This window comes from Notolabrus celidotus, chromosome 3, assembly GCF_009762535.1.
Source record: "Notolabrus celidotus isolate fNotCel1 chromosome 3, fNotCel1.pri, whole genome shotgun sequence".
Classification (NCBI taxonomy): Eukaryota; Metazoa; Chordata; class Actinopteri; order Labriformes; family Labridae; genus Notolabrus; species Notolabrus celidotus.
Window position 1 is genome coordinate 32,994,745 of NC_048274.1, and position 21,748 is coordinate 33,016,492.

At 40.7% G+C, this 21,748-nt stretch overlaps 1 protein-coding gene across 1 annotated transcript in view; it reads left to right on the plus strand.

The window, feature by feature from the left end:
* Positions 1–21,748, plus strand: part of fbn1 (fibrillin 1) — a 66,689-nt gene that overhangs the window by 10,271 nt on the left and 34,670 nt on the right. The window contains exons 7-24 of the mRNA XM_034679952.1: positions 908–1,003; positions 3,209–3,304; positions 9,935–10,132; positions 11,077–11,202; positions 12,791–12,916; positions 14,072–14,224; positions 14,337–14,615; positions 15,303–15,455; positions 15,553–15,672; positions 15,782–15,907; positions 17,184–17,306; positions 18,155–18,277; positions 19,192–19,344; positions 19,925–19,978; positions 20,112–20,237; positions 20,329–20,454; positions 20,566–20,685; positions 21,526–21,663. Coding sequence (XP_034535843.1) covers positions 908–1,003; positions 3,209–3,304; positions 9,935–10,132; positions 11,077–11,202; positions 12,791–12,916; positions 14,072–14,224; positions 14,337–14,615; positions 15,303–15,455; positions 15,553–15,672; positions 15,782–15,907; positions 17,184–17,306; positions 18,155–18,277; positions 19,192–19,344; positions 19,925–19,978; positions 20,112–20,237; positions 20,329–20,454; positions 20,566–20,685; positions 21,526–21,663 — 2,436 coding nt within the window. The remainder of the gene's footprint in view (positions 1–907; positions 1,004–3,208; positions 3,305–9,934; positions 10,133–11,076; positions 11,203–12,790; positions 12,917–14,071; positions 14,225–14,336; positions 14,616–15,302; positions 15,456–15,552; positions 15,673–15,781; positions 15,908–17,183; positions 17,307–18,154; positions 18,278–19,191; positions 19,345–19,924; positions 19,979–20,111; positions 20,238–20,328; positions 20,455–20,565; positions 20,686–21,525; positions 21,664–21,748) is intronic.

A 21,748-nucleotide genomic window follows, 5' to 3' on the forward strand; every position in this document is an offset into this window, starting at 1 on the left:
TTTTACCAAGCAGTCCGCTTCTTTGAAGCTCTCTATCACCGGCATGATGGGTTTTATTACATGGTGTGCTTAGACTGGGTGGGAGTTAGCTGGTATGTGGCCAACATATAAACACGTTAATGGTGTGATTTATGTGAGGAGTGTATGTCGAAAGTAAGGGTTTTCTGGAAAGCACCACCTCAACTACACCCTTGTCTCTGCATCTATTTAATAATACAGCTGTAATCTTAAGAAAACATTTCAGCACGCAGAAACAATAATGACAAGCAGTGACGGATGATAGATGGTCAAAAATATGCAGATTTGTAATTTCTTTTCCTTTGTAGGACGAAAGTCTGAGACCCTAATTGGCTCTGATTTCTTGAGTTCAGACCACAATGTGCTGTTTGCAATTTTTCTTCAGTTTTCTTCTCCTCATCATAAGTAATGAGAACTAACTAGTGGTACAAAATATGAAATACATAGCCAAAAAAATCTCCTCAAACATCTCTTGAAACTGCCCCAAGCAGATGATATATGTTGCAATCACGTTTCTTCAAATAGCAGTCAATCTTGTGGGTTGCAGTGTGTTTGTGAGTGCGAGTCAGTTGGTTGTGTTTGTGTGTGTGTGTGTGTGTGTGTGTGTGTGTGTGTGTGTGTGTGTTGGAAGACATCCACAGTAAACATCTTCTCCATGTTGCTCTCTTTCAGCTCACAGCGCTTCAACCCAATGCGCTCATCTGTTTGCACACCATAAATTTCTAGTGAAATATATCAGAGCATGACTTTCAAAAAAACATGGTCGGAGTGCATTTTGTTTATGTTGTAAATCTGATATGCTGTGCATGTTTGTGTACCCTGAATGTAACTCCAGGGTTGCTCTGTGTGGGTGTCTGTGTGATTGTGTGTTTGTATCTTCTTCCCACAGTTCAACACTGTAATATTCGCTGTATGAACGGGGGATCGTGTGCTGAGGACCACTGCCAGTGTCAGAAAGGCTACATTGGAAACCACTGCGGTCAACGTAAGCATCTTCCCGAAAACACCACAAGACTAGTGTGACCCACTTAAACATGATTAGTATGTTTTAACATCAGTTTAGATTTTTTGAAGCTAAAATAAGCTGAAAAAACTGAAATGAAGTACTTGTTTACTTATAACCATGTGTTTGGTGTGAATAGCCAAATATTAGCAATGCTAGTTGTAATGGTGAGCACAGTAAACATTAGTTGTGACAATCATCATCATGTTTTAATCACAGGGGTCCTGTTGCTAAGCCAGTGTTAGCACTTGGCTCATAACTCTGCTGTGCCTAAGTGTAGCCTTTAGGAGCCTCTGTATGTGGGGTGTGTGCCTTAACCACAAGGCCAAACTGGTGTCCTTTCTTCCTTTAATTTAGAATAACTCTGGACTTTCCAAGTTACTTACTAACAGTTGATTATGGCAAGATCTGAATACGACGTGTGACAGGGAAAGCACCTAAAAGTTACTAAACAGGCCCACTGAAGACAAGTCTTTGGGCCATAGCCTGTGTTTAAAGGGTCAGTAACCATTTCTTATTGGGAGGTCAATCAAACAATAAAAGTGACAGAAAACAAATCACTACACAGACTAAACAATCCAAATGAATTATAAACCAACCAAACTGAGCTACAGAGACAAAAAAAACACCAAGGAGACATAGAACAACTGCAAAGACACAAAAAATTGACCAAGACAAAGATGTCATTAAGTCTTTCGCTGTTTCTCTTATAAGGGTTTTTTTTTGGTAATTTTACCTTGACTCACAATAAATCCAACAGGGCAAGAAACATGAGCAATAAGATGGCTGGATGTTCAGAATATCCAGGTTACTTTGTAAGCCAATCAAATGTGAGGTGGAAAAAAAAACAGGTCAAAATGTTCTATTACCCTGCTCATTTACTAAGTCCCTGACTGTGTTATTAACTTGAATTCTGATTGGTGGGAACTCCATAACAACGGTAATTAATTCAGATTAGCAAGAGCTATGCCAGGGACCTAGTGTCCTATTATCAATCCGGAGAGAGAGGTCCAGCACACTTACAAAGTTTATGATTTCACCTCTTCCTGTTGACACTGTGGAAAAGATGTTAGTGTCTGGTAGCATTTTTAGACAACATGGAGTATATTTTGAATATAACTCTCAATTTATTTGAAGGGCACGAAACTTTAAGATTGGTAGTTAATGCCTGACCAGTCACCAGCAGAGAAAAGAAGACGAGGGGATGAAATCTGAGCAGAAACTAGCGAGGGGCGTTAAGCACACAGAGAGCTGAGTGAAGGGACGTCAACCTAATTGAAGAAAACAGACACAAAGCAACCACAAACCACAACACAGTATGGGCTTTGGCAGTGCTACAGGACTGGTTGGGTGAGAAGTAAATGCCAAAAGAAGAATTCAGGGGAAGAGAACCGTATATAGGTGCTGCTGGGATTTTCTGTCTCTGACAAAAAAGCCAAATAAACAGCTCTGCTTTGACTCTAACGTGAATGAAAATGTTACATTTAATTCAACCCAAAAGTAGAAAAGTAAAAGTAGACCAATAACAATACCACTGCTATGGAAGCGCTACTTATCTACGAATCTGAGGGAATATTTTTTAGCCTCATGAATAGATCACTTTAATCAATGAATCATTTTATTCGATACTTTGTGTCAACTGGGTTGTATCTTGAGTTGGTAGCTGGGTAATAAGAGGGATTGACGTGACCCACTTCACGGTAGGGTCTTGCCTTACCCTGTAAGTATTGTATTTCCCATAACCACCCCCTCACTATACATTATACCTTACTCAACATCTTTCAAGGACCAACTTTCTGTTTCATTTTGTCCATGCAGACCTACTCTAGTTGTGTGTGCACTGTGTGCCTTTTTAATGAAGGCTTCTTTCCAACATTTTGGATGTGTTCACATTTGCTTTTACCTCCAAGAAAGTGGTTCACATAATGTGCCCAAACTGTTGGCTTGTCTGCGGCTGGTCTGAATGATGGTTGCTTGTTTTTTGCAACTTATTTTTATAACTATCTCCCCATGTTCCCAGATCTCTGCAATGGATTTAGTGACTAGAATGTTTTTATAACCAATATAAATGATGACCAAAATGACAAACATGAAACCAGAAATACTCTCTGCATGTCATTTTTCCTCACAGCAGTGCCCTCATGTTGCAGTTTGTCATTGTTTGTTTTTGTCTCTTTTCCTCCGCAGCGGTTTGCGAAAATGGCTGCCAGAATGGAGGACGGTGTGTGGCTCCAAATCGATGTGTGTGTACCTACGGCTTCACTGGGGCTCAGTGTGAGAGAGGTAATGAGCACCACACTGCATTACATAGCATTTCTCTCACTCATCTTACATCACACTGTCTCTTTGCTCTACATTCTCTACCAGTGAAGTGGTTTTCAAAGCCACATGTGTACTCTTGTGAACGTGACTTGATGTTGTATAGCGGTTTGCTTTTTGTGACTGAAGACGACTCGTGCTTAGTCATGCCGACAGCTCTAGGAATGTGGTTTGTTGTGGAACATTTGCATGTCAAGCTCAAGCTCCAAAATGACCATTGTTTTCCACATCTGCTCTCTAACAACGCTCTGGGAAAGTAATGTCTGTGTCTGTGACTGATCGCTGTTTGTTAACCGAAGACCTCCCAACCTCCTGTGGTTGCTCTCTGGCACATATGAGTAGAAGGCTCCAAAGTATACAAACACACGCAAACCGAGGGCCGCCTGCACTGCGTTTGTGAGTCAATCGTGCACGTATGGAGGTGTGTGAGTGTTTTTCTGTATAAGTGCTTGGGTCAGTGGTAGTGATGACCTGTAGAGGCCAAAGAAGTAACCCCGTAAAGCTAATATTTGGATTGGAAGCAGAGCTCCTAATTAGTAATGTCCCTTTTAACAAGGCCATGCTTTAGAGGCCTGTTATTGGGGTCTGGATTTGGGTTTGCTTGGTTTACTTTAGGGTTTTCTTCAACCCCGGAGCTAATAAGACACTATCTGGCTGTGTAGTGGTTTAGTGCCAGGCCTTATCTGCTAAAGTCCACATGTTGTTACTTTGGTTTCCATTGGACACTTGGCCAAAGCGTTTGTGATACAGAAGCCCTTTCTTTTTCAGAATAAAGTATCTTCTAGTCGTTCAGTCTCTAGAGAAAGCAACAGAATCTTTGGAGTAATTATTTTTAGTTAAGAAATGATGTATGGGCAAAGAAAAAGACCACATCTTGTTTGGAAATTTTGATTTACAATGTAAGGTGACAAGCATGCAAACTGGCCACTCACTGTCTGCTGCTTTATGAACGCTACTTTTTCCCCCTGCTGTAGTAGAGTTGTCTTTCCGTTGGTAGAACAAGAATCCTTTATGTTGTTTTTGTCTGTTTTTGCTTGTGTCTGGGAACAGCTCCCTGGAGACCTTCTTCATTAGGTTGTCTTAACATGATGCATTGTGGTGAACAGACCTAAGGTATCTATTTGTTTCATTGTGTTTTATTGAAGAATATTTTGATACTGCCGGTGTCAGGTGTATGATAATCAGATATTTTTTAGTATATGAGGAAATTGAGGGTTAAGGTCCTGCTGGAGAGGTTCCAGTTTACTTCCTGGGCACTGCCATGGTGCTCTTGGGCAGGGCACCAAATGCCCAACTGCTGGTGGTGTTGGATTGTGTGCAGCCCCGACACTCTGACATCTCTCAATCTCCATGCTGTAGGATCATGTATGTGCGTGTGTGTGTATTACCAGCTTAAGTGTGAAAAACTGAAATTTCTCCTCAGGGTTTAATAAAGTGTGTCCTTTTCTTCTTCTTTATTCACATGGCGCTATACAGAAAGAAAAGTTATTCCCCTTTGCTCCCAGTAATTTTGTGATAAAATAATTGTATTAACTAAAATTATATATAAGTAGAGACAGAGGTCTGGCCTATAGTTATATTTATAAATAACAAACTATAGTTGGGGGGTGACTGTTGACCTTACGGTTGTAGTGCAATTTGATTGCTTTATACTGTATTTCTGCATCTCTGACATATCTTACTCTAGCAGTTCAAGGGTGGCAATGGTATTGCAAGTGAGTTTGTGCATTGTATTTTGTTAAATCTAGCTGATAATGGACTGTTTTACAAAGGAGAGCAAATGATAGGGGTGGCAATGATGCCAGACTGCTAGTTACAGCAAAGAGAATGCAAATTGCTTACTTGGTGGAGGACATCTTTAAGTTTTAAATATAATTAGGAGGATGATGAGAATGTACCCCAAAACATTTCAAATGAGTTGATAGTTAGCTACTTCTGTCATGTGTGTCTCTGGCCAACATGAGCTACCTGTAGTAATGGATGTTGCGAATACATACCATGGACAATTCAATTTATTTTTTCTGGGGTCATTCAAATTTCTTTTGCCACTTTTTAAAATCCACTCTTACAGACAGTCCTTCCCCTCTTAATGCCACTCCCCTCTGCTGTTTGTTATGAGCATTATTTAAAATTGTATTACATTGTTTAACACATTTTATGACTTTTTGTTAATTTTAACAGAAAATATATGAACACATTGATCAACACTAAAGAGGTATTAACAGTTTTAGCTCTGCAAATGTATCCATTCTACATCCTGCATTTGATTACTCCCAGAGAGGTAGAGAAAGTAGGCCAAGGGATACAGTGGGGTTTTGGGTTAAGTTACTTTCACTGGAATTTCCTTGGCCGTGATCCATCACATCCCATGGGAAAGCCATTGTGCTTTCACACAAACACATGCAAATACATTAAGTACATGTGTACACACATTCATGTGCGCATGCACAACCCCACACTGTTTTTCATGCAATTTCCAGAACCGTGCCCCATTATGGCTTGATCTTATCACATTAGCAGAAACACAAGGTATTCCTCAAACATGTGATCTCGCCAGGGGAGACGTAGCTGCACTCAGGGGGTTCTCTTGGATGTAGAAATACCCTTGTGCTATCACCACTGCAGAGCTGTGTGCTGCCAAAATGACTGGGGATCTGCTGACCAGTGGTCCCACAACTAGTCCCAGCTGACTGCAGTGAAAACGCAGCCTGGTACATCAACGTGTCCTTTGTTGGTAACAAATGTGATTTGGGTTGGAATGTGGTATTGGTGAGATCCAGGCACACTGTTGCTGATTGCACTTAGGCCTCAAATTTTTGCTCCTGCTGCAGAGTCGTTTAGCTGTGGAGCAATAAAGTCAAGCTTTCGGTGTGACGCCATTGCACTTGGGATAATGGTGAAAGTCTGGTCTGAAATTAGGCTACACGTGAGTTCCTCAGTCGATAAGTCAGCAGCCAGAGCACAATAGGGAAGTCGGTCAGTCAGCTGAGGGGCTCTCTTGTCTCTTAATGCCTCACTGACTTTCCCCTATCTGGCTCTGTTCTAGCCCAATGCAAACCTCAGTAGATAGATTGCTGAATATGTGTGTCAGTGTGTTTCAGAGCATGTTCAACTCATTAGTCCTGGGAGAAAGGAGAAATCTGCAGACAGGCCAATAGAGAAGGCCGCACCCAGATATAAGACCCCATTACACATGCACGGACATACACGCACACTAACACATGCATACATGCATGCGAACACATATTACGCATATGTTGAGGTATGCAGGGATTCTGTGAGCAACATCTGCAAGGGTTAGTTTGAGGAAGGGTGGATATGGGAAAGGTGGATAGATTTTTTTTGCATGTGTACAAACATTTGGAGTTAATCCAGGAAACTCTTTTGACCCACTTCCCAGCAGGCTTCCCTCCAGCACACATTACGGCAGTTGATGTGCATAAAATGATTTATATTGTGTTCTTAAGCTTACTACACTTTTGCACAAACATAAAATAACTTGCTTATAAGGGTCTACACTAACTACACTCCTCAAATCAAGACACTTCTTTACTGAAAGGGCAACAACAATAAGAAAACATGTTTACAAAAGTAGAGCAGTGGATAAGAAAAAAACAAGGGCAACATTTTTCTATGTTTTGTTCTGTTTTGAGATCATCTTTGGCTAGACTGCGTTTACGGGGTTGGGACATTGGATGAGGTTCTGCGTGTGTGTGTTTGAGTGAATTTGTGTGTGAACATGTGCAATTGCTTCCAGATGTACAGGACATGGGTGGATCCCCCAGCTGTATGCTGTTCACAGAGAGACAGTGAGATGACAGATGAAATGACACCACTTTCACTCAACAGCTGTCTGCCTCTCCCTGTTTACCTCAGCTGACTGTTTGAGTGCTGTGCTTGAATTTACTTCACATCATGTTTAGATCTTTGTTTTAAGGGTGCTTTCTTTCCTCAAGTAACAGCTGTAATAAGCAATTCATATGACAGAGGAGTTATTTGTGACATCAGCACAGTAATAACACAAAATCCTTAATACGCCAAAAAAAGAGAATAAAAAAGAGTTATTTGTTCAGTTATCTTAACTCAGTGCCACATCAAAAACTGTCCTCTGTAATTACTTTTCCAATAATCAAAAGTTACTGTAAGTAGGGCAACTGATCTTTAAGTAAAGATACCTGGTCACTCATTAGTTTTTATGTCTAGAAGCTGAACAACACTGTAAGCAGTGGAAAAGACATTTTTCAGTGTCTTTAATAAAAGTCAAACTATAACAATGATATAATATTTATTAACAAGTAGAAGTCCTGCAATCATGTATTTAAAGCAAGCTGCAGTGATGACTTGAGATACCTAGTTATAATCTTGAAGATTTTCACCTAAAATTGCCTGCTCGATGATCTTTTTCCAACTGGTGTTATTTGTTCATTATTTTATCTACAGTATTTGAGGTATTTGTGCCTATGAAAGATAGGGCAGCTGAAGAAAGATAGGGAATGTGGGGAGACTGAGGGCTTTGGCCGGGAGTCGAGTGAGCGACCGTTGCTTCAAGAAAGACTAATTGCTTCAGTACGTAGGGCGCGCGCTCAAACCACTGAGCCAACTGATGCTCGACAGGTTCAAGAATAGTTCGACACACGATTTACATAAGTCATATCTGAACATCAAACTTGAAGTTGGAGCCAGAAGAAGTTTAGCTTAGCTAGTTAGGTTAGTTTGGCTTGGTTTAAACCACTAAACGAGAGGAAACAGCTTGCCACGCTCCACCTGAAAGGTTACAAATCCACTCCACTGTGAATTAGCATGAGGACTTTTAAGGACAGACTGACAGAGCCAGTCTACCTGTTTCCACTCCTCAGGCTGCTGTTAGCTAACTTAACTTCTCAGCTAGCTTGCAGTAAAAAGGCAAGTTAGCACGTCACTAGAAGTGTTCAAGTTTTCATTGAATTTAGTTTGATAGTAAGTGTCTATAGAAGATAGACCTTATTTTCTTTTAGCTCTCAAATTAATTTAGTGACTAATAAATTAAAGTAAATCCCTTTCAAATGGACCTTAGTTAGTTACTCTCCATTGCTGGTTGAAGGAGAAATAGACTAATACCATGAAGTATTGGGTCTCTTGTGGAGTATGAGCAGGAGGGAGTGTGAAAGAGAAGTAGAGATGACCCAGTTCTGTTCACAGAGCGCTGGTGCCAGAAGCAGGGAGACCGTGGAGGCTGTGGTGCACGTGACAGGTCTGGGCTGGGCCCCGGTCCACACGGGAAACGCACAATGTCTCGTTTGTTTTAAACAACTGCGCTGTTGGAACTGGTCTCTCTCTTTCCTCTCCCTGTCTGTTGTCTGCCGTGAAATGTGGAAATGATTTTTGTCTTTGGATCTTGTCCAGATTCTTTTGGGAGGGATGAGTTTCTCCCTCTTTTTCTTTCTCTCTATTCCTATATCTGTTTCACCATCTACTGTCCTTTCAGCTGATAAGATTCTGTGATTATGTGAAATCTGTGGGGAGTTATCAACTGAGGGATGGTGTTTGGAGAAAGGAAAGAGTACGAAGATGCATGCAAGCAAGCAAGCAGCAGTGGGATCAAGGGAATGAGGATTTTAACAGTTTGAAGAGAAGGTGTGGAGGTGTGGATTCTTTGAGGAGAAGAATCCATATGGAAGGACTTCCTTCGAATTATTTAGTTCATTTTCAGTGTAAGCTATTTGGCCCAGATTCTATACTGCTACAGTCAGTGTTGACATCATGTTGGAAATCACCAACTGCACTCCATAGACACGCCCTGTCAGTCAAACTCAGCCTTGACAGCCTTGAGGATGATTACTTATTCTCTACTCTTCTCATTGTATTACTGCAAAAATAAGGAGCACACCACATGGTAAATCTGTCAATGTATGTGTTTTAAGAACACAATATAGGTCATTTAAAAAATGATGACCATAAAATACCTAGACCAGACTGATTTCTCATTGTATGTGTCTTAGCTTATTCTAGCTTGTGTCTTTTTAATCTCTATAGCCGCCCACACAATGTTAAAAGGTTTCCCAGACCCTTCTTCTGTCTACACACACACACACACACACACACACACACACACACACACACACACACACACACACACACACACACACACACACACACACACACACACACACACACACACACACACACACAGACACACACACACACATTCAAGCACATGCACGTACAATGTCTGTTCCTGATAGAAATATCAGGAGCAGACGATGCATTCTGTATGGAGCGTGTTATTGTCAGCTTTGCAGCACTTTCATCACTTAAACTGTGAATGAGTTGTATCTGTCATGCAAAATTACACTCAATTTGAGCTTTTCTGTTAGTTAAATCCAAAAACAGCTATTCACTAACAGAATCAAGTTCACCCGTTTCAGCTGTGGCTTCATTTTTCCACAGTTGAGGTCGAGACATCTCAAGTATTAACATTTTTGTCAAATCTTTCTCTCCTTTGTTCCTTTGTTTTCAATTTGCTACCAAACCTTGATCTTTTCCTTTGCATTTGCACTTACACAAAGAGACAAAATACTTTTTTTCAGAAAGTGAGCGGTTTCTTTGCCTCTTCAGATTACCGTACTGGGCCGTGCTTTGCCTCCGTGAATAACCAGATGTGTCAAGGCCAGCTCACAGGCATTGTGTGCACAAAGACTTTGTGCTGCGCCACAGTGGGAAGGGCGTGGGGTCACCCCTGTGAGATGTGCCCTGCTCAGCCTCACCCCTGTCGGAGAGGGTTCATACCAAACCACCGCACCGGGGCGTGCCAAGGTAAAGTCTGTTCCTCAGCGTCTCTGTCTCTCTTTCTGTTTTTGTCTCTTTTTGTCTTTGTCACTCTCCCTCCCTTCTTTTTCAAGTATAGTACTTCAAGCTGTTCCTCTTTCTGTTTAACTCCTTCTCCCATCATGTCTGCCTTGAATCCTCTCCTTCTGTCATCCCCTCATCTCTACCCATCATCCCCTCTCCAGAGGATTAGTTCTAATTGGTTTAAATTGGGGTGGGTGGCAGTGCCTCCTACATGTGTATGGAATGCCCACAGATACCTGCTGTGGCAGGACTGTCAGAGTCAGTAACACGGGTCAGTGGCAGTGCCACGTGGGAGAGCTCATTTCTGGTAAGACGACTTTCGGCCTGCTTGCTCCAGACCCGACAACATCAGAACCTCTGCAGGGGAGGAGGACCTGAGCCAGGACCAAGAGGAACATGCAGTACTCTGAGACTGCTTTAGGTCACAGCCTCCCAGAAGTTTTCAACCCCAGACCTATGTTTTAATATGTAGAAATTCATTTGAGAAATTTAAGTTGACTCGCCAAGTCACAGATTTCAAATATATCGGATAAAATGGCTCTAGACCTTTTATTTCTGTGTTTTCCTTTTTCTGCCTCCTCCTTGGTCAGCTTGGCTTGTATTTCTCTTCCTCCTGCAGGAGACATTCCTCTTCCATTTGCTTCTCCCCTGTCACTCTGTTTATTGCAGGAAAGTCAGAGCCAGACTGTTAAAACAGACCTGATTTTAATTCACGAACATAACGGCTTGTATAGATGTGTGTGTGTCAATGTGAGTCTGTTTGTGTGTGTGACCGCTGTCTTTGCAGTGTGCTGAGTTTTTCTCACCGTCCATGACATGTAATTTCTCTTCTTTTGATCGTTAAAGGAATGTGCACATGTGAATGTGCTGAAGTGTGTGCTTAAACATTGTTTGCTCTATGTGAACAGATGTGGATGAGTGCCAGGCCATCCCTGGTATCTGTCAAGGAGGAAACTGTATCAACACAGTGGGATCCTTTGAATGTAAATGCCCCGCTGGGCACAAGTTCCACGAGATCACACAAAAATGTGAAGGTAAGAATCAAGCTCAGAGCCATCAGGATAAAACTGTGAAATGTCTGAAGTTCAGTGTAAGCTAAAATGATAGAGTAGGCTAAAAAGATTATTTTCAAAGTTCTTAATTAACAATGTGAAAGTACATTTACAGTCACATCCGTCTAGTTGTGGTTAACTTCACCTCAGTCGTGGTTTTTTGATTATTACTTTGTGCAGAGAGACCACACATAAGCCAATTTGCCCTTCCCTTGAAATGCATTAATTAAACCTAAGCAGAGCTCTGCTTTTTCTCAGTAATCCTGTATAATAATTAGATGTGATGCTTGAAAGGAATGTTTCATCCCATAGGGTGTATGAGAGTAAGAGTGTAGCTTCTGAAAGGGGAAATAACACATTTTCTCCTTTCAGTTGAAAATGTATGAGCAATGAAACACACTATTTCATGATACAATAAACTCATGCATTTCATTGCTACGAGTTGATTTGGTTTTTGTATGTCCATCAGCTAACATTAGCTAATGTCAATACTGATGTATAAGGGAACATTTTGCACTGAAATATGATTGCATCTAATTTCGTTGTACCTGTTACAGTGACATTAAAGATATTCTATTCTATTCTAATAAGATAAGAAAGGAGATATTATTTTATTGATCCCCCATTAAGGGGAATCTTATTGTTTCAGGAGTTTACAACAAGTCACAGGGGAATATGACAATAATACACATGACTACGTTGTTTCACTGACTAAGGACTGTAGTAGAAGTATTGCTCTAAGCTTTAGCCACAGAAGCTGCTGTTTTGTTAAGATTAAATTAGCTTGGTTTGGAACAGCTTCTCAGCTGTTTCTATGAACGCACAATATGAATCACGAGACAGACAGAAAAAGAACATTTTCACATGACATTTTCAAAAGACATTTCTCCCTCAGTCAGGGATCTTGATTATCAGCTTCTGACTGGCTCACAGAATGGTTAGATCATAATCTTTTTTACTTAATGTATGTGGCCATTAAAGACTTGACAATATTTTTTTAGTGTTTCTGGCTGACATATCTTAAATAAATTCCTTCTCACTGCAACACGTCTGTTCTACCACATATAAAGACCAAGAGCTATTCTATGAAAAATATCTGCTCATTAAGACACGAATATGACAGTTTCCAGACCAAGTTAAAACTCAGACCGAGCAGGGTTTTGTGGCACCCATTTGCAGAGTAAAAAATGTGCTATTTTATGCCCAGAAATAATTGCAGGAAAAGTTCTGGACTTTATAAACTACTTTTTAAATGGGTATGGGTTACAGTGAGTTTCTGAACAGGCTTGTGCATGATGATTTTCACTTAACCGTGCTAACAGAAGAGCAACAACAGAGGCCCCTGATTCAATATCCTGTGACAATGCTTTTTTTTCCATCATCATTGCCAACATGTGCTCTGGTTCTTTTAGAAACTCACAGTTGAAGTTGTGTTTTCAGACTAACGGTCCTTTCATCAACACTTATGATTAATTAGCACTTTGAGGCAACAAAGAAAAAACAAAGAAAAAACAAACACAAAGTACTTTTTGTATGTTTCTCTAAGTCTTTCTCCTTTCTTCTTGTGTAGATCTGGATGAGTGTTCGAACATTCCTGGTCTCTGTGGCGTAGGTGAATGCTCTAATACTGTTGGCAGCTACTTCTGCAAGTGTCCCCAGGGGTATTACCCCTCTGTGGATGGATCCAGATGCATAGGTGAGTACTCATACACATTTGCTATCAAACACCCCCTTGGACGCCCTCGTACTTGTTTTGGGTAATTGTTTCTAGCAGAGATAAAATATGACACAAATCAGTCGAGCACATTCTCTTTCCTTTTTCCACCCCATTTTGGTTCGTCTTTCTTTGTGCCTGGCACTGACAGCAGGAAGAACTGTTTCCAGCGTTCCAGCTGGTAGAATTTAGGTCAGTAGTCACTTGCCTGTTTCCACAATAATGAGCTACACTCTCTTTAAACTTAGAGAACTTGATGTGAGGAGTAGAGTTAACTTTTCAAGCGCAAGTGACAATTTTTACAACGCAGTTGGAAAAATGAAGTGTTCATTGTTTTTGCAATCAGGGTGAAGAGTGAAGTGTGTGTGTGTTGTTGAGCACTCCACATCCTGGGGAGTTGATAACAGTGTATATATTTGCAGACTCAAACTCAGACCCACAAACGGTCACCAGAAATGCCTGTGCAGCTTGCAAGTTCAGCTCAGCTTGACCCAAAACAGACCATGGAGGAATTTGGGTCAGAATAGTAAAGAACACTAAATAAACAGGCACATCCTCACTCATGCATGTGTACACACATACAGTATATTCATACACCAACATATGCAAGCACACAGCCACGTGACCCCCCAGGAGAGGATGTTTGTGAGGAAAGAATGTCTGTGTCTTTTGCTCCAAATAACTGTTGCACATAACGATCCAGCCAGTTTTTCATTCAACAACATGAGAGCATTAAAACCTCAAGGGCTTGACTGATAGTCCTCCAACCAACTCTATGCTTCCCTGACATCTTGTGGAGCTTAACCAAGAAATCAGCACTGAGGCCTGTCAGTTCCTCCATTCTGGATGGGCTTGGTGTGAAACAAGACATGATATATTTATGTTAACAGGGAACCTGAGTGTTAGTCATGCTAGAGCTCAGTGCCAGAAACTGCAGGATGCAGGAAAGGTTCTCATAAATAGGAAGTAATGACTGTTTGAAGTGGCTTCCATCTTTCAAATGATGGAAAATATGAAGCTATGAGGACTACTTTCTGATTGTACTCCTGCCAATTGGCTCAACATGCAGACAACACATGCCATATTCTAAACAAAAGGGTCAACTTAACTGACGTCATGCCGTGTTGTTTCCCACAGATGCTCGTGGTGGGTATTGCTATGCTAGCCTGCTGAATGGGCGCTGCGCCAACCAAAACTCACAGCTGTTGACCAAAATGCAATGCTGCTGTGATAGTGGACGCTGCTGGTCTGATGGGTCAACTCCTGAAATGTGCCCCATCCGTGGAACAGGTGGGGCCCACGCCATCATGTGGTTTTTAATGTCTCATTCTCATATAGTATGTATATCTGGGTTTCGACATAGGGCTTACCTCCTGTTGGTTTTCCCATGTGCTCATTTCAGAAGAGTACCAGAAACTGTGCAGCCAGATACCTGATGGGAATGGTGGAGGGTTGGTACCTGGTCGTGTCCCAGGAAGTCCCGACCTTCCTGGCATTTACCCAGTTCCATATCCAGGTCAGACTCCTGGGCATGGCCCCGGCCAGTATCCTGTGGTTCCCGGTCAGATTCCCATGCAGGTTCCAGGCCAGGGTCCTGGACATGGACCTGGACCTGGTCAGGTTCCAGGCCAATACCCACAGTATCCACAATTTCCACAACTACCTATACAGCCTCCATCAGGTTTGCTTCTATTTTCTGTGTTGTTGCATGTTTACACTCATAAATTATTTCTCTAAAGTTGTCAATAAGTCATACTTCCTGGTGTGACTCAGTGGATCAGCAGTTCTTGACTTTCCACTGGTTTTAGGTTTCCATGCTTAAAATTGCAGTTTTGCGCAATCCCAACAGCCCACACCCTCCAGCTAACAAGCTAGTTGTTAATGATAGAAAACTTTGACTTAGTCTTTGTTGTTCACTGATGAAGGGCTCCTTAGTTCATCTGTGTGAGGCCACTGATATATCCAAAGCTCATGTGCAGGAAACCTCCTATCTGAAAGAAAACAGTCTTGCATATTTGCAGACTAGACCATGTCTAGTGGTAAATTGGCCATTTTCAAAATGTCTTGCAACAACATTACTACGAAACTAAAGAAATCTGGATGATTCTTCTCTGGAAATTCAAATAACTATGTGCTGTTTTTATCCCACTGTCTATAACGGTAGGTTCACTATGTGAAGTGTGATTGGCAATGCTTTTGAAATGCCATTCTGCTTTTTTTGGGCAGTTGCAATGATATGTTCTCTTAACTACTTTATATTTTGTTTCAGAATATCTTTTTTCAGTTGAGCAAAGACTTAAACAAAATATTTTTCATAAAAGCAACTTGTGACCTATTAATTATATATGTGTGGAAATGTTTCTGTTAGGTCCCATCATCATCCAAACCCAGAACATCACCAACATGTGCCAGGCCTACCGCAACCTCTGCCTGAATGGCAGGTGTATCCCCATGCCGGGTGTTGGATACCGCTGTGAGTGCCACATGGGCTTCAGGTTGGATGGGCGTGGAGAATGCATCGGTAAGTTTCTAACAGAGTGAGGGAAAAGTTTCTACAGCACTTTAATAGAGGAAATTGTGGGCGAAGAAAGTTGAAAGCTTTATGTGTCTTATCCCAGACGATGATGAATGTGAGAGAACCCCTTGTGCACATGGAGAGTGTGTGAACACGCCTGGCTCTTACATCTGTCAGTGCCCTCCTGGATTCCAGACAACTTCAACCAGGACAGAGTGCCGAGGTTACACATACACACTCATACACTCTCTCTCACACACACACACACACACACACACACACACTTAGAGAAGATGTATGTGTTTACTGAGCTTTCTGTTTATTTCGACTAGATCTGGATGAGTGTGTGGCCAATGGCCGTATCTGCAACAACGGCCGCTGTGTGAACACTGAAGGCAGCTTCCACTGCGTCTGCAATGCTGGTTTTGAGATTTCATCCGATGGCAAAAACTGTCAAGGTTTGTCAAGTTCTACTTTTATAGAGAAGAGACATTTTTCAAGAGGAGTTTTCCATCATAATGTCAGCATGTGTAATGTTTATGTTTAATGGACTGTGGATCTCTTGGAGGTGGTGATTTCATACAAATGCTTGTTGAAGGAGTATGCCGTCATAGACATAATTTTAAGTAGTCATGCTGGTGGTTTTGTGTGTTTCACCCCATTTAGCGCAAAATAAGTATGTTTTTATTACTTTTTTCCAAAGGCCCCAATGTTGGTAATATTTACGCCCTACTCCTCTCCTTGTAGGTGTGCATATACAGTATTTCCATTCTTTTATTAAAGAATTGAAAACATGCACGTTTGTTTTATTTGCTTTGGATAGGTGGTTTATCACAACACACTTTTATCAATCCATTTCTGTACTTTCAGAAAGTGACAATCTGACATTCACAAGCAATGATTGTCCAGCAGTTGAGGAAAGAAAAGAGCATGAGATTAAACATCTCTAGCTCTCATTTTCTTCCTGTCACTGATCATTGAAAACTCGTTAGTGCATTATTAAATATGCCCTCAAGGAAAGTCCATCTGAAGATTTGCTGTTTCCCTATTGTTTTGGTTGGTGTTGATGCATTGATATAGCTTTGGACCAAGCCTACCAAAGTTGGCTGCTTCAAATCTCTACAAACACTAGTTTTGTTGGAGCTTATTCTTGTGTTTTCTCTTGTCACAGTATAATAATAACACATGGGAATACAGTTTTTATACTCAGGAATGTTTCAGATTCCAAAATTAATGAGAGGGAAACTTAAGAACAACATTTTCCCACAAAGTCCCTGATTTATGTGATTTTCTGTCATTGTTAGTCTTCTGGAATTGATTTTCTGACAGCATTTATTGTTCACCATTGAAGTTGGTGTTTAACAAGCACTTCTAAAATGGTGCTGTCCTTAAATGTACAGAGGAAGGCTTTAAAAGTTGTCTTTACTCAAACAATTGTTCAACTCAGAAGTATGACTTAAAATAGTTAATCAAGCTCTATGACAATCTTATTGTTAACGCCATCATAGAAGAAAAATGTGTTAAATTTGATGTTTTTGGACTAAACCATTAAAAACCACTAGCATGTGCCTTACCTAGCTATTATATTGTGCACAGTGTGCTGCTTTTTTGTTTCTTTGGTGCTAATAACACAGAAAACTTCCCCGTTGTGGGATCAGTAAAGGGTTGTTTTATCTGATCTTGTCTTGACCACTGAATCTCTTCACATTGTGCACTTTCTGTGTTCAATTACAGACCAGGACGAGTGTCTGATCAGGAACATGTGCCTCAATGGCCTGTGTATCAATGAAGATGGAAGCTTCAAGTGCATCTGTAAACCAGGATACCTGCTGGACACCAGTGGACGCATGTGTGTAGGTGAGTTTCTCAGAAAGCCCGGGGAGTGTAAGACTACAAATTATGAATCTACAGCACCAGAATATACTTTGAGTCAATTGTTTTCTGTTATATAAGTATTAACAAAAGAGCCCAAAATCCCCTTGAAAACCTTGGAAAAATTCCTCAGCATCCTGGCAGGCTAGCTAAACATGTAGATAGATGGGGGCCCGCCTTTTTAAATTCAAGCAGACAGCCTTCCGAACTAGTTGTCTACAAAGAGAGAAAAGATTTTGTCTTTACCTAAAACATGTTTCAAAAGGTATCCTTCTTTTAAGTGTAAAGAGCTTAAACCACCTGTAGCATTATCAGCTTTGTTAAAATGAATGTAATGTTTAAGCCATGAACCCACTAAATGTCCTGAAAGAACACACGCATTTGATCTCACAGATATGGACCTGGTTTAGTCAGAGCAGAATAGATAAGTTGGAGAGCAGGGTGTGGGTGAAGTGTGGCGATGTATGCAGTTGCTGATGAATGTGTTGTCTAAAAGGGGCCCTGGGGCCTCTTCATCCCTATCTGCACTCTGTCTGCTAGCCAACACACCCACACAGAACATAAACACTGAATGCGTTCATGTCCTATTACTGTTTACACTCATTGTAATTAACGTAGAGGGTTAGGGTGAGTAAAAAACGTTTTCTTAGTAGAGGTAATAAAAGTGGAAGGCACCAGCAGTGTTTGTTGCATTTTCAGTGAATTGAGTCCCTGACACTTAGTCACAAAAATTCCAACAGGAAAAACTTTTCCTATAATTGACCTTAGTGTCTGACTAATCATTTGAAGAAGAGAAATTAATGATTTAGTAATTTTGCTCCATCTCTTTGTAGATATTGATGAGTGTGAGACTCAAGGCATGTGTATGAACGGGCACTGCGTCAACACAGAGGGATCCTTCCGCTGTGAGTGTATGTCCGGGATGGCTGTTGGCTTGGATGGACGGGTCTGTGTTGGTGAGTATATGTTTATGTCCAGGAATGTGCTGACATCTTCATTTAGCTACCTCTCTAGAAAGTCATTCATTGCTTTGCTACATAAGTTACTTGTAGTAATTTTCACATCCTCTCTTTCTGTGCTTGTGTGTCCCTGGAGCTGCAATTTTTCTTAATGGTTTTGGTTTCTAAAACTAAACCTTACTGAAAGTCAATGTTTCCAGCTCTATCCTATAAAATGTGTGTGTTAAAAATGTAATTTACTGCTTTGGGAATGAACTGGTACTTTCAGCTGACTCCTACAAGCACACATGCTTTGGTTTAGAATGACTTCTCTGATCAGACAAAGCTTTCTTCAAATTGTTTGTCCCAATTTGCAAGATTTAATCTTACAGCTGTCTGTTTGTTTAACTAGAACCTCAGCACAAATATTTTCCAGTCCAGTGAGAAAATGAGCTAAACTGAAAGTGACAAAATGACACTTTATCACAAACATCTCATCCTGTTTACCTGTTTCAAACACATGCTCACGTTCATTAGTCAGCATGTTTTGATCAGTATTGATAAATGTTTTCCTGCTTTCAATCTCCTGGACTGGCACTTAGACAGCAGATCTGTTTATGTCTTTATTTGCAACATTCCTGTATACCCGTAAATGACATTTCTTTGTGCATTGTGTGGGAAGTGTTGAAATGCTGTTGTGCAGTCTGGGTGAGTTTTCCTGAGGATGATATCAGCGCAGGAGAATGCCTCAAATCCCAGGATATTATGGAGAGAGAACAGCAGTTTGTTTTGCCAGTATTGTTGTTTATTGGAGCTATGGACTCTTGCCTCTCTTTCCTCTCTCTTAGCTCCATATCTACCCTCTCTCAAGATCTCTTTGCTTCATCTGGGTTTCTTCACAAACTCTGTCTGTCTTATTTTTCCCAAAACAGACACACATATGCGCAGCTCTTGTTATGGTGGCTACAAGCGAGGGCAGTGTGTTAGGCCTTTATTTGGAGCTGTGACCAAATCAGAGTGCTGCTGCGCCAGCACAGAGTATGCCTATGGGGAGCCCTGCCAACCCTGCCCACCACAAAGCTCTGGTACGGATATTCAAATCACTCCACCCTGCTTATACATATGGCGCAACCAATCTGTAACACAGACACACACACACACACACACACACACACACACACACACACACACACACACACACACACACACACACACACACACACACACACACACACACACACACACACAATTTTTTTTTATTCACAACACACCTGCCAAATTAAGATGACAACACCAAGTGATTTGAAAGCTCTAAAATAACAGTTCTGATTTAAATGTGACAAAACAGCAGTGAAGCATTCAAGCTTAATTATTTGACAGACACCAGGAGACATTGAGAGCCTCCACAGTCACACGTTGCACTCACACACACAGCATCCAGTCTTTCTCATTAGCCCTGCCAATTAAAGTTTCTGTATCAAAAGACGTCAGAGCCACATTAACGAGGTGGTTTACAAAAAGCCTAAATGAGAAAGCATGGAAATAGATAATGACATGCTATTAAATGATTCCCCTTAAAATTTCTTGGATTTTGGTGAATGGGATTTCTTAAACACTGCTTTTCTTCTTATCAACCAAACTGTGTTTTTATGTGTCTCGTTGCAGCTGAGTTCCTGGCTCTGTGCCCCAATGGTGGTGGCACAACTGGCGATGGAAGAGGTAAAAGAAGCAAACTCATTATTTTATTTTATTTTTTATATCACAATGAACGTCTTGCAAAAACTAACATAGACAAATAAATGTAAAGTGTTTATTTCTGAAAGACCATTTCCTTCCTTCTGTGTCTTCTCAGATATAAACGAGTGTGCCCTCGACCCTGACATCTGCCAGAACGGGGTGTGTGAAAATATGTTGAGGACATTTAAATGCACCTGCAATGAAGGCTTTGAGGTGGACCTGACAGGCAAAAACTGTGTTGGTAGGTCAACTGAAATATAATATCTTCTTGTACTGTCATCATTTTAATAGCTAGCTTGGGGAAATTCATCATATCTCTGTTTTTTCCTCAGATATTGATGAGTGTCTGATGAACAGGCTGCTGTGTGACAATGGTCTGTGCAGGAACACACCTGGCAGTTTCACCTGTCAGTGTCCCACAGGATACCGCTTTGATCCTGAGACAGACGTCTGCGAGGGTCAGAAACTCCCTCATTCTGTTTCACATTTCACCACTGCATGTCTGCTTTATTTGAATGATGAAGGATGGGCAGTTTGATTTAAAAAATGTATCTTTTTGTCTCCTACAGATGTGGATGAATGTGAGTCTAACCCGTGTATTAATGGAGACTGTAAGAACAGCAAAGGGTCCTTTGTGTGCTTGTGTTCAATTGGCAGTACACTGGACAGCACTGGGCTGGACTGTATAGGTAAGTGAGAATATGTCATTGTTGTATTAAACTGTAACCAAAACAGTTATTAAATTGTCTAAATATTTTGTTATCAAAGAGAAAAATCATAAAAAGAAATGTTCCAAATTCAAAAGTCCTGATTTAGTTAAGCAATTATTTAAAACTAAATATATAGAAATACATTTTGATGAGAAAAAACATTTTTACATTTTTAGTCAATCTAAACATGCTGCTTGAAATACGTTAAACAATGTCCAAGAATTGGCATAAATGTAATACCATCACTCTACCCATTACAAAACATAGCCTAGCGCCTTGAAACAGACACGAAAAGTCATATTTCAAGTTTTCTTCCAGCTTCTGTTTGATATTTGATGATTAGAAAATATTGATGTTGGCTGTTGGGAATGAGTGAGTGGCAATTTAGCCTCTTTTTGACTGTTTGGACAAATGATTTCTGTCTATTTGAATTACAAGCCTATGATGCCATGTTTATATTTCCTTCAATTTGAATTAGTTTTTAATTAATGAAGCAAAGGTGGTCACCCCCATAAATCTGTGACATAACCTGATGATGGTTGTTCTTGAGGAGTTTCCCATAAATACAAGTGCAAGAGGTTTTTTGTTTCCAGGCAAAATATCACTAAGATGTGAATCACTTGAATGAAATGAAGAAACTAAGCTAGTGACTTTTAAATAAATACATCTTGAATAAATTATGAAGTCCAGGACGAAATGGACTCAAACAGAGCTCTCTTTATTTTTGGAGATTAACTAAATTGCTTGATATAACACGTGGCAACACACGCTATCTCATGCTACATTACTGGATAAAGTGAGGCTTGTGTCATTAAACAGAGACAAAAAAGAGCACCTGCTGGCTCAAGATAGTCAATAATCGCTGTGAGGTCAACATCAATGGAGCCACACTGAAGTCACACTGCTGTGCCACACTGGGAGAGGCCTGGAACAGTCCGTGTGCTAGATGTGAAAAAGGTGAGATTATCATAGTGCACCATTTTGCAAATTACAGTCTCTAATTTTATCACACAACTGCAATGACTAACATTGTATTGTGTGC